The sequence below is a fragment of the Sciurus carolinensis genome, chromosome 16 (assembly GCF_902686445.1).
Source record: "Sciurus carolinensis chromosome 16, mSciCar1.2, whole genome shotgun sequence".
Classification (NCBI taxonomy): Eukaryota; Metazoa; Chordata; class Mammalia; order Rodentia; family Sciuridae; genus Sciurus; species Sciurus carolinensis.
The window spans coordinates 26,148,491-26,160,764 of NC_062228.1; the positions used below are offsets into that span (position 1 = coordinate 26,148,491).

The 12,274-nt window shown below is 44.8% G+C and overlaps 1 protein-coding gene across 2 annotated transcripts; it reads left to right on the forward strand.

Moving 5' to 3' along the window:
* The first annotated feature begins 295 nt into the window (after nucleotides 1–295).
* Nucleotides 296–11,954, forward strand: Cfap20 (cilia and flagella associated protein 20). Of its 2 annotated transcripts, XM_047529772.1 has the most exons (6): nucleotides 298–629; nucleotides 9,248–9,327; nucleotides 10,027–10,138; nucleotides 10,692–10,880; nucleotides 11,229–11,339; nucleotides 11,547–11,954. In XM_047529772.1, exons 1-6 carry the CDS (start codon nucleotides 546–548, stop codon nucleotides 11,550–11,552), a joined length of 582 nt encoding a protein of 193 aa, XP_047385728.1. In that variant the 5' UTR covers nucleotides 298–545; the 3' UTR covers nucleotides 11,553–11,954. The 2 variants fall into 2 exon arrangements, with proteins under 2 accessions (XP_047385726.1, XP_047385728.1); XM_047529770.1 differs by lacking the exon at nucleotides 11,547–11,954 and having other exon boundaries at nucleotides 296–629; nucleotides 11,229–11,357.
* Nucleotides 11,955–12,274: the final 320 nt, after the last annotated feature.

Sequence of the window (12,274 nt, forward strand, 5' to 3'; positions counted from 1 at the left end):
TAGTCCTCACGCCCCCTCGCCTCACTCCCGCCCTGTTCCCTTGACATCACGTAGGTACGGACAACGCACGCGTCCGTAATCCTCTGTCTCCTTCCGCTATCTTGTAGCAAATCTGGGACTTCGATAGGAAAAATAGTTCCTTAGCAACGGAGTTCTTTCACGAGGGGCGGGACTAGGGCGGGGCTTACGGGTGGAAGGAACCGGAAGTCCGCGGTCCGGGTGGAGGACTGGGCCTTGAGCTCCCGGGGGGCGGGCTCAAGTGGGCGGAGGGATCCATTCTAACCTGACGGCGGCCCTCCGCCTCCATTTAAGGCTGGGAAAGCGGCGGCGGGCGGCAGTTGCTGTGGTTTCTGTCTTTAGGTGGCCTTGTGGGAGCCTACGCTAGCTGACCTAAAGTCTCGCGTTCGGTGGCTGCAGGTCCGCAGGTCGGAAGTTCAGCGTCCCTTCTTTGTTCAGGGCCGGCCCCTGCTTTGCCTTCGCCACTCTCTCGTATCTCCCGGGCCTAGGCCGGCTCCGGGGCGGCTGCGGAGAAGGCCGCCGGCGAAATGTTCAAAAACACGTTCCAGAGCGGCTTCCTCTCCATCCTCTACAGCATCGGCAGCAAACCCCTGCAGATCTGGGACAAAAAGGTCAGGAGCTGGGGGTGGCGGCCACACGGGGTGCAGAGGCTGCACCTCATCCTCCGGGGGCTGGAACGGGCAGTAGTTGTGTCGAGTTGGGGCCTGGACGGAGCGGGAGGCCGCCGTTGTGCCCTGTCTCCCGCCTGGCGAGACTGAGGCGGGAGATGGGGGCTTCGTGTAAACGCGAGGGAGGTGCATGTGCGCGGGCGTGATCCGCACCCGCTTAGGACAGCAGTCCCTCGCTTACAGACTTGACTTGGTTAATTCTTCAGAGCCTCGGCTTCCCCATCGAGGCAGTGGGGTTGATAGTGCCCACCTCACGGCATGGAAAGCAGAAAGTTATATGAGGAAGTTTTGGGGAGGTATGGATGAAGAGAACTTGTGTTCACGGATTCTCCAGATGTTTACTGATGTCCGTTTGTGCCAGGCACTTCTGGACAGTAGACAGAGAACCTTTGTTCCAGACACCCTTATAAAGGAACCCCACGGGACAGGCCAGTGATGTTGGATTTCATTACATTATTCCTTTCCTCTCTCTGGTCCCAAACAAACAGGTACCTGGTGGCCTTCCCTGCCCCTTCACACGGGGTCTGTACTGTACCTTCAGAGTTGGAGCTTTCCAAAAGGAAAATTGCAAAACTGATGACCATCAAAGTCTTGTCTGAATGAATAAACTCAGCCAAGTGCAAGCCTCTCTGTTTTCATTCAGGTTATCATCCACTGCCTGATATTATTACTAACCCCAGGAGATGATGCCCCGTCCACTTTTTGGAGGTGTTAAGACCTAGCTGCCTGTGAGTCGGCCTGCATTGTATTACTTTGGTATTTCATTTCTCACAACAATTCTCAGGCAGTCAGCTGTACCAATTTTTGACTATTAATTAAGGTAGGCATTCTAGTGGAGAAACCAAGTGAGTTAGGAAATATCCTTAGCTTTGCCCTCTCAGGGGTACATGGAGAGAGTTGATAGGCTGAGCGGTGTTTTTATGTAGGTGCAAGTGGAATGGTCTAAATAAGCAGAGCTTATTGGTAAGGAAGCCAGAAATTTTGTATTTCATCTCAGAACATCTTCCCTTATCAGATGAGAGCTTTAGTTCATATAGAGGTTGGGTTAGAACAGGAACAACCTTCTGCCTGACACCGCTAGGCAATTCTGTGTTCTGAGATCCGCTTTAAGGGAGGCTTGTTCATAGCATCGTTTGCATAATGTAGCTGAAAGTTCTGAATACAATGCAGTTGGGCCTTTGCATAAACAGATCTGCCAACACTTCTCTTTCAGATGCTTCTGTCCACAAGCCAGAGCTAACACCAAGAGTGTTATGTAGGAAAACTGACCTTTAACTTTTTTTCTGTTACTGAGGTCTTCAGTTTTATGGTTTCAGTTACAATGGAATAAAGCACTATAAACTCTGAAATTGCTCCTCCACAAAGAGAGCCTGGAGAATTACCTGGGAGCTTTGTAAGGGAGATGGCTTCCCAGCTATTGTCACTTGGCTGCACTGTGCTTTGTGCCTGTGATTGTGTAACTGAGAAGCTGAAGCAGGAGGATCACAAGTTCAAGGCCAGCCTCAGCAACCTAGTGAGACCCTGTCTCAAAGTAAAAAATAAAAAATACCTGGTGATGTGACTCAGTGGTAAAGCACCCCTGGATTCAGTCCCCAGTATCATAAATAAATAAATAAATAAACCTGTGTGCCAGTTGAACTTGGAAACCAAATGATGACAATTGTATTAGTATAAGGCAGTTGAAATAGAGACTGGGACTTGACCTAGGAGGACAGGTTTTTCAGAGAAGGTCCATTTACTGACTGGAAAAATTGTGGTGGTAGGGATGCCTCAGTTTCTGTAAGGTGAAACTTATCAGTTAATGTTCTAACCTTGGTGGACTTGATCTTCTGTGGTGTATGTTTTATTTTCAAATGCAACTTTTGACTAGTCAACATGTTTACATACAGATATAAAAGCAAAGTAACCATGGTGCACTGTGTCCCTTAACAACGCCACAAGAGGTCGGATGGTACCCTAATGACATAAACACATGTGAAAACATTAGATTCATTGGCAAGGTTACATGGAGTAAATTAAACAGACATTTTGGCAAAGAAAACCTTTTAGAAGAACACTCATTTTAAGCAAAATCCTCACAATAGCAAAAGTTAATTATGTATTGATCAAATAATTTAGACTGAACTCTAAAGTGTTTAAGAGAGAGTGGTTTTTTTCTCCCTGGAGCAAGGGCAGAAGAGGGAGGAAAAGGGAAAGTTTGGGGCCATATCCACAGGTTTTGTTGTGTTGGTGCTTTTTCTCTGCTATATTATAAAGTTCTCAAAATGTTGGGTTCAGTCTAGCCAGGGGAACACTGGGAATTGATAATACTTCTCAAAGATTTATTCAGCAACATCTAAGTGACATTGTGTAAACTTGAGAAGATACAGAATTAAAGAAAGAAAATATTTTCCTTGCTCCCAGGGAATAAGGCAAAGGTGTAAGAAAGGCAAAGTTTGATGGGGGGCAAGTAGTGCTGTCCACATTTATCTAGACATGGCTCCAACCTTTGCTGTTAGGTACATATTGACTGTCGTGCCTATTTTTAGTTGTTATTTTGGTTTCACAAATGTTTACTGTTCTCCTTTTTGAACTTATAAAGAGTAAATTTCTTTCTTTTCTTTTTTTTTTGAACCAGGGATTGAACTCAGGGGCACTCAACCACTGAGCCACAGCCCCAGTCCTATTTTGTATTTTATTTAGAGGCAGAGTCTCGCTGAGTTGCTTAGCGCCTCACTTTTGCTGAGTCTGGCTTTGAACTCATGAACCTCCTGTCTCAGCCTCCTGAGCTGCTGGGATCATAGGCGTGCCCCACTGCACCTGGCTAGGAATGAATTTCTTTTTAGTGTTCAGTAAGAATAAACTTGAAAAATTACATTTAGCTTCTGTTTAGGCTCTGTGTTTCTTTATGAAGATGAGAAGTGAATTGTGAATGCCATACTTAAATTACTGGAGAATTTGCGAGCTTTGCTTTTGTAAGTATGGCTTGCTCATAAATGTAACACCTGAGATTTAACCAAGACTTTGAAACTCAGCCTCTCCCCCTCTATCTCATCTCCTCTTTCCTACCTCAAACATTATTGCCATGGAAAGTTAGATCTCTTATGTACTTCTGTGGCTCAGTATAACACATATGGCAGCTTCCTACCTATTATGTATTTCCCACTGGACTGCAAGTTTCTTCAGAGGAAGAAACCCCAGTGCTAGGGTGCAACCATACGCCTTGGATTAAATCCTGGCTGTACTGTGTTCTAGTTGTGTGACCTTGGACAAGTGCTTGATCAGTTTTCTTATCTACTTCTCATGACTGTAAAGAGTAAATGAAGATGTATAAAATGCTTGGCAATAGTTATGGCATATAGTTAGTACTTAAGTAATGGCTTACTGAATTAAAATTAGCAGGAGCTGAGGAGTTTGCTTAAGACTAAAATAAAAAATTTATAACAGCCCAGCATTCAGATGCCTAGGAATCGGAGTACAGCAAAACCAGACTTCCGAAATTAAAATAATTTAGACATTGTATTATGGCTTTCCCAGTCCAAAACCCTTAATGTGTCTGTAAGGCCATGCAGCTCATGGCCTGGCGCCTACTTAACTAGTTTTCCGGGCTCGCCTCTCCCGTTCCCTTCCACCTGAAGGTTTTGCAGTTGCTGATCCCTGCTCCTCACCCCCCATACCTGTTCATTAGTCTTCTGGTGACAGTTCAAAGACAGGTTCTCAGGGGCCTTCCTTGACCCTGCAGGCTGCATTAGTTTAGTTTACATCTACTCATAGAATTTTCTTCTCATTGTTCTTGAAATCAGCTTGAGATCTGGCTACTCTGTTTTCTGATAGCTACCTTTGTAAGTTTTCAAACCAAGAGCTGAGAAGAAATTAGGGTTTTGTTTTTTTAGTTTTTTTTTTTAGTTTTTTTTTTTTAATGTTCCCTTAACTTCTGGGACCAGCAGATCTTATATTTATTTATTAAGGGACTGGTATATTTAATGTAAATATTACTTCTGGGCTTTTAAGGAGAGTACCAGCAAGTTCTGTTCTCACTTACACCTGTGTAAGACATTATACAATTTTCAATCTTTACTGGTAGTAGCCTGATTGTCCCTGACATGAGATTAATTCATGACAGCTGCTCTGTCAGCTGCTGCTGTTTCTTCTCTATTCCAGAACTAAATATGAGAATCCATTTTTTTGTTGTTGTTGTTGACATTGTTACTGGATAGTGTTAAATTCCCACTCCTAGTTCCTAATTTTAAAAGTGAACACTGTCTTCCAGAAAAAGTCCCTGCACCCTAAGTTTTAATTAGGAAGCCTTGTTAGTGCATGTTAAATTGATGCAGTTTCCAGTAGCAGAACTGTGTGCATTTGGATTTGAAGGTAGTACAGTGACCTTTGCTTTCCCAGGGTCATTCATTTTGGGTTCTTCATTACTCTGAGGAATAACTTTTACCGTGATTGGGCCAGTGCACAGGTTTTGGTTACTCTTGCCTTTTCAAGACACTTAACTGCCCTTGTATTAACGAAGGGGTTGTTTGAATGTGCCAGGAGTTGTCCAGCATAGCAAAAGAAGGGGTGGACCTGTTCGAGCCCGAGGGCCCAGGCGGTGTCAAGTCAGAGCTGTGCCGGGTTCTCCCCACAGAGGGCTCCCTCTGCCTGTTTTCTGACTTGGAGCGGGGCCCCTAACTTCACTGCAGAAATGGACAGCTCTAATGGCTTAATGTAAATTGGAACATGTGTCATTAAGATGCCAGATGGCTGAGGGTTCAGCTGCCTGCCACGACGAGTGGGCGGAGCCAGAAAAATGAAAGTGGGGGCAGGGGAAGGGAATGGATAGAGCTGTGTTATTTTTAACTCCCTCTGTAAAGATGCAGAGCATTGCCGGCTTCCTTTCTCTCCCGTAGTGTTCTTCCCCCTCCTCCCTGGGGCTTACTCGGAGAGAGAAAAATCAGTGTTCTCTATTAGCGGCCGCAGCAGCCGCAGAGAGCCAGGGAGAGTGACTGGAAGACGGACTCGAAGGTTTGTTCCTGTCTCGGTGCCTGGAGGCTGAGAATCAGTTTGTGCAATTGCCAGCAGCCTGGGTTCCGAAGATCTAGAGAACCTCCAGCGTGGGGGCGGAGGGAGGCGTTTGTGAAATAAAATAAGATTATCTCTAATTGTGTGTGTGTGTGATGTGTTTTGTTGAGGAATAAAACACTTGTGGGCCATGCTTTGATAGTGAGAATGAGTCATGAATGGAAAAGCATTGACAAGTCAAAAGTAATGGCTCTTTATGATTGAGAGAGAGGTAAAAAGAAACCGCTTCCGCCGAGAGCGAGAGTGCTGCTGACCGGTCTGTTTTATCTTCATCCCAAAGCCAGGCCTGCCCAGTGACCTCTGAACGGGAAGGAGCTAAGGGAAGGAAGCTGCTGCTTTCTGAGGACATGTGCTCGTTGTGCGTGTGTGTGAGCAGCTGGTCTGAGGAGGGGGTTGCTTCCTAAAGACGTGTAACTTTAAGGCAATGGCGACCAGGGTGATTGGGGGCCTCCCCTCAAATTGGCCCCTGGGTTTCCCCCTCTGCTTCTAGCTTTAGAGCCTAGAGAAGAGGCTTTGGGAAGTTCCCTGTCTAATGCTCTGATCCCTGATTCATCACCTCCATCCCACTCTTCTTCAAGTAGTTTGCATTTGGAGCCCTTTCAACTTTATAAGGGATACAACTCTTAATTCCTGACAAATCAACTCAGTTTGGTTGTACATCCTGAGAAGCTGGTGATGTGGGAAAACTTGTGATTTTCTTCTTTGGGAGCTGGACTTTCTCCCTGGGCAAAGCACTTTTCAGTTTGTCTCACCAGCAGCCAGGTTGAACCTCTAGAGCCTACTTGGGAAGGCTGAGGCAGGAGGATCACGAGTTTGAGGCTGGCCTGGGCTACTTAGCAGGGCCCCTGTCTCAGATTTTAAAAAGTACAGGGACAGGGGCTGTAACTCAGTGAGCCTGATGGACATTCCTTTAACAAAGCTGTCTTTTTCTCTCTGGGTTTTCTAATTTTTTAAGGATACATTATTTCATTCTGTGAGAGTTAAATCCATGAGTGTGGTGGTTGTAGTGCTGCAAGAAACCTTGGTAGGAGGCTGTTCAAAGTCCGTCTAAAAACCTGCCTCTGGGGCAGCAGAAGCCTAGGAATCCTGCAGTCTTTTCTGGCTTGCCCGCTGGCTGTGCGTGCAGTGCAATATTACTGTGGAGTCATCTGCTATAAACTTGGAGATGGGGGAAAGGCAGATTCCCTAACATTTCTCCCTGTGAGATCTGGCTGGTCTTTCTGTCTTTCTGCTGCTGAGAGGCCTCTTGTTGACTCAGAACGCTTGGGGGATTTTAGGTTTGAGGCCAGCTTTAAAACAGTGTTGAATAAATAGCAACTTGTTGCCTTCTTGCAAAGATAACTTTCAGGATCTATTTACTTCTTAATTCTTTTAATTTAACCATCTATTTGATCTTTGCAAGTATGTACCTTTTTCAGAAAGAGTGTTTATGTTATTGAGACTAGTTAGTGGAATGTTACAAAATTAGTGTCTGCATTTTGTTGGAATACTGCTGGCTCTTATCAGTGGGACTGCATCACATTATTTGGAAATAAGTTTTGATTAATTCCTGCTTCACCAACAGTCTGCCTACTTTTCCACAGAAACACAGGAATAATACTGCCACTTGGGCGGGAGCATTTGCATGGGGAACGAGGTGGGCAGTGTGGGCATGTGCTGCAGACTCAAGCCTTTGTGCTCTTAATCTCCTTGGAAAGAGGCCCAGAATTCAAAACAGGAGGGCACTGAATGTCACCAGCTTTGTTTGAGAAGCCTTTCAATGTGACGTTTGTGTCTTGAGAACCCAAAAAATGCTACGTTGGCAGAGATTGGGGCCGTGGAGCCCAGCATCGCGTCTGTGACAGTGCACCAAAGGGTGTTTGGTGGGAAGGCATTCTTCATGCTGGCAGCTCGTGGGCTCGGTGAGACTCCCCAGCACCTCCAGCTTCGACTGATAGTCACGCTGGGTCTGTTGTTCAGGAATGTCTAAGCCCCTCCTTGAACCTAGTCACATGTGCCAACTCTTGGGGTGACAAATTCCAGAAGTCAGCACATATCCGAATGCTTAGTTCATGCCTAGCGCAGTACTGGACACCGTGGAAGATAGGCAGCGCTTGGTCCCTTCTCTTGCTTGAGCTTTGTTCTTTCTTGAGAAGACAAGACTCAGTTGCAGTATGCAAAAAGGTGTGGGTATTGATAGCACATGTCACCGTGGAACAGCAACCACAAGTGGATCAAACCCAGTAACAGAGCTCGGGGAGACCGCTGTCTACGACAGTGCCATATTGTTAATTATCTATGTTGAAAACACAACTCTCAGGCTCAGCACTGTGTTCTCTCCCTGTGTGCAAATCTTATGGGAAAAAAATTGTAATCAGAAGGTTGATTAGTGACTACAGGGAGCTTTAGTCAGTGTGATTGAGGCGTTACTGTGACAGCCCAACACGGCCATTTTCATAGAAAAAGACCTAGCAGAAGATCACATCTCTTTCTGATATATGTTCTAAATCTGGTTGATCGTCTCTGTGTGTTAGAACATTCAACCCTGCTCTGCTCTGTGAGTATTAGGTGCTTAAACATTCAGTGTTTGAAGATAATTGTTCATTCCTAAATATTTTGAGAGAAGGAATCCATTGTGCACAAACAATACAGTAAAATCTGATGAAGTCCTTATTGGTAATCTAGAAAACATGAGCCAGGAAAACAGAGGTCACTGTGGACTGACAGTGCTAAAGCTTGTTCAGCATCTGTTTGTGACCCAGATAGGACTTGAATTCATATTATAAAGTATAAAAATTTAAGGGAAAACAGATAAGGAAGTAGGAGGAAGCCCAAGGCAGTAATACTTTCCCTCTTTAGTTGCCATCTTCCTTCCTGGGTGATGCTCAGCATTTCATTGACCTTTGTGACTGAAGACTTATATGGGGCGGTGGGAAGGTCCAGTAAATCCTGAGTCTCCTACTTAGGATCTATCTGCCTTTTGCAGTTCCTGGGTACCAGCGTTCACATTTGTAAAACTATACCACATACCTTGTGATTTTTGTCATTGCTGTGAGGGTTAAGAAAATATCTATATGAACATTCCTAGTGCAGAATAGAAACTTGGTAAAGGCTAGTTGTATCTAAATTGAGTTTGTTTCTTTGGGAAGAAGTTCATCCTGACTTACAGATTACCTAGTTACCTGGGACACTTGTGGTAAGTTGATGGGACCCTGTGTAGAGGCAGTAGCATGGTTTCTTTACGAATAGGCTTTGACCTACTGTCTTAGAAACTTTTGTTTTGTTTTGTTTTGTTTTAGTTGTAAATGGCACAATACCTTTATTTTATTCACTTTTTATGTGGTGCTGAGGATCAAACCCTGTGCCTCATACATGCTAGGCAAGTACTCTACCACTGAGTACAAACCCAGCCCTCTTACAAACTTTTGTATTGTGTTCCTTGGGCTACTCTGGTTTTCCTTAAATGGTTCCTTAAAATCTTTACAAGGTTGTTGCCAAATATTTCTGTACATAACATCTAATTTTCTTCCTTGAAGGTGCGGAATGGCCACATCAAAAGAATCACTGATAATGACATCCAATCCTTGGTGCTAGAGATTGAAGGGACAAATGTCAGGTAGGTCGCCCACTCTGTTCTCCAAGAGACGTGGTATGTATACCCAGGAACCAGTGCACCACTGAGATTATTGGCACTGACTACAGAGTCAACTGCCTGGTAAGACTCCAGGCTGCTACTCAGAGCTTACCGTGGGAAGTTACTTAATCTCCCAGGTCCTAGTTTCCTCATCTATAAAGTGGGAATAACAACCGTAGATGTTCCTTATTAGGGTTATTGTGAGGATTGAATAAGTGAATATGCATAAAGCACTCAGAATCATGCTTAGCACAATAGTAAGCACGATGTGAGTTTTAGGTGCATCACCCGTATTTAACTAGGTTGTGGGGGGCAATTGTACTGGCTGTCCGGAGGGTGCCACTGTGGCCTGTGCCAGAGTGGTCTTAATGTTGATGTTCTGTCATTTCATAGTTCTCTGGGACCAGAATGGAAGTCTTATCTCCCTGGTAGAGCTTCCTGCATTCCACTGGCCTGGCTTTGTTTTCCAGATGTTTTATCGTTAGTGTGCAGTCTTGTGTTAAGCTTTTGTTTCTGAGTCCAGCAGTTTTTAAAGCCTTGGCTAACTGGAGGGTGAGGGATTCACTGGGTACTGTACCTGAATCTTTTAGATCTGCTTTCCGGTTTTTCCTCTCGAACTGTATGTTGTGCATAGCACAAAGGAAAAAAGACAAGTAGTTTATTGGTATTTCCTTTCTACAGTACCACATATATCACATGTCCTGCAGACCCTAAGAAGACACTGGGAATTAAACTTCCTTTCCTTGTCATGATTATCAAAAACCTGAAGAAATATTTTACCTTTGAAGTACAAGTGAGTATGTGCACACCGTTGGCTGTACCAAAGACAAATCCTTTTCAACTTTATGTATTCTTTCCTGCCTCTGCGCTAGGCACAATGCAGCCTTTGTGGCTATGACATAAATCTGGTGTTAGGAATTGAAATTTAATGCCAGGCTTTTAAAGAAAGAGTAAGCACCTAGAAACTAATCAATAGCTACAGAAATTTCAAAGCTTAAAGGTTAGCATAGAGTCCTTTGGGGAGTAATTATTAACTACTGAGTTCTCTGTTTTACTATTTTTGATTTTTCAAAGGGAAGAAAGTTTATGAACTCATTCTGTAGTTTGAGAGCATGCCGGGTATATCGTTTGTTGTAAGCAGCTGCTGTTGTCTCGGCAACAAACAAGATAAACTCGCTACTTCCAGGCCACTGATGGTCTGTCGTGTGACCTGTATCTGGTCTGTTTATATTCTTCTGGACTTCACCCTTGGGAAGCTGTGCTGTAGGAGGTCAGGTCCTTGTCTTCACAAGGTTATCTGATCCTGACAAGATGGAGTTGACACAACCCTCCTCTGAGTTTCGTAGGTACTAGATGACAAGAATGTGCGTCGGCGGTTTCGGGCAAGTAACTACCAGAGTACTACCCGTGTCAAGCCCTTCATCTGTACCATGCCCATGCGGCTGGACGATGGCTGGAACCAGATTCAGTTCAACTTATCTGACTTCACCCGTCGGGCCTATGGCACAAATTACATCGAGACCTTAAGAGTGCAGGTAGTGTGCTCTCGCAGATGGTGCTCCCAGCTGGGGGTGTGGGACATGTGCTCTCTCTGGTGATGGCTGTGGCCCATGTGGCAGAAGAGCGTGGGCTAAAATTCTAGCTAAAATTCCCAAGTCACTGTCCAAGGGCTTTGGCCTCAGAAAGGTTCCAGAAATACTCAGAAGTCTACTCTGATAAGGGGTAAATTCAGCAAACGAAATAGGCTTGTTGCTCAGATCTACCCCTAAACAGGCTGAGGAGATGCCAAAGAGGTGAAGTGTTGATGGTGCCATGAGAGGCTCTGGGAGAATTAGGAAAAGAGGAAAACATTTCGCCTGCCAAAATGGGTCTTGCCTCCACAGATCCACGCAAACTGTCGCATCCGACGGGTGTACTTCTCAGACAGGCTTTACTCAGAAGATGAGCTGCCAGCAGAGTTCAAACTGTATCTCCCAGTTCAGAACAAGGCGAAGGTAAGGCAGCCTTCTTAGGGGAAACCAAGCAGTGGGCTGGTCGGGAGCCGGGGCCTGCAGGTGCTCTGTCTGGTTCAGCTGCTGGGCTGCCGGGGGCAACTTTGGGGAGCCTGAGCAGTGCTGGCTCTTAGGTCTCCTCCTGGCGTCAGCACTGTGTCCGGAACAAATAACTTTAACTGATGCCTCTTTTTTGTTTTTTCCCTTCAGCAATAATTGGAATACAACTCAAGGGCTAGACCCTGGACATGATTCTTGGCTTAAAAAGGAAACATTCTGGAGGACAATTGCGAAGCCATCTCAATTAATTCACCGTGCTATGGTCAGCTTGTTGTGGACACCAGCGACCATGCGTTAACTCCATCACTGATCGCACTGTAAGTCCAGTGGGGTCAGCAGTGCTTTGATCAAGAACTGCTGGAGCTTCTCCTGCTTCCTGCCCCAGTGTGCAGGGAGATGCTCTTACCATGAACTTAAAGAATTAAAGATGTCCTAGTGGCAATTTCAGACCAATATTTCTTCCTACAGTTTATTCTTGTTTTATATATTATCTAAACATATGTATATGTGGTATAATACTCATAATCTGGAAATGAATAAAATGTTATATTCTTGGTTTGTAAATTTGCTCCTTGTTTGTCTTTTTTAATGATGGTGTCCTCTTTTGTTATATGAAAATGGAACCATTGCAGACTGGGAAGTGTCTGGCATGGAGTACTGAGAACAAGACAGACCTGTATGTACTTGGGAAAACTCAAGAAAAAACAAACAGAATCATCTTACCAGGATTTGGGTCCTAAATTGAGTTCAAGACAAAATGACATAGTCCACATTGCTCTTAAACACCTTGGATGATGTCATCACGGAGCTCAATGTGATTCTTGAAATAATCTAGGATTCCTCACATTGGAATGGATCACCATTTCCCGAGCTTTAGA

Bases quoted from the DNA above. Each gene is read 5' to 3' on its own strand.
- Cfap20 (XM_047529770.1), top strand. From the start codon at position 546: ATGTTCAAAAACACGTTCCAGAGCGGCTTCCTCTCCATCCTCTACAGC. The intron at 630-9,247 runs GTCAGGAGCTGG...TCTTCCTTGAAG, and splicing joins TGCAGATCTGGGACAAAAAG to GTGCGGAATGGCCACATCAA. The intron at 10,881-11,228 runs GTAGTGTGCTCT...TTGCCTCCACAG, and splicing joins TCGAGACCTTAAGAGTGCAG to ATCCACGCAAACTGTCGCAT.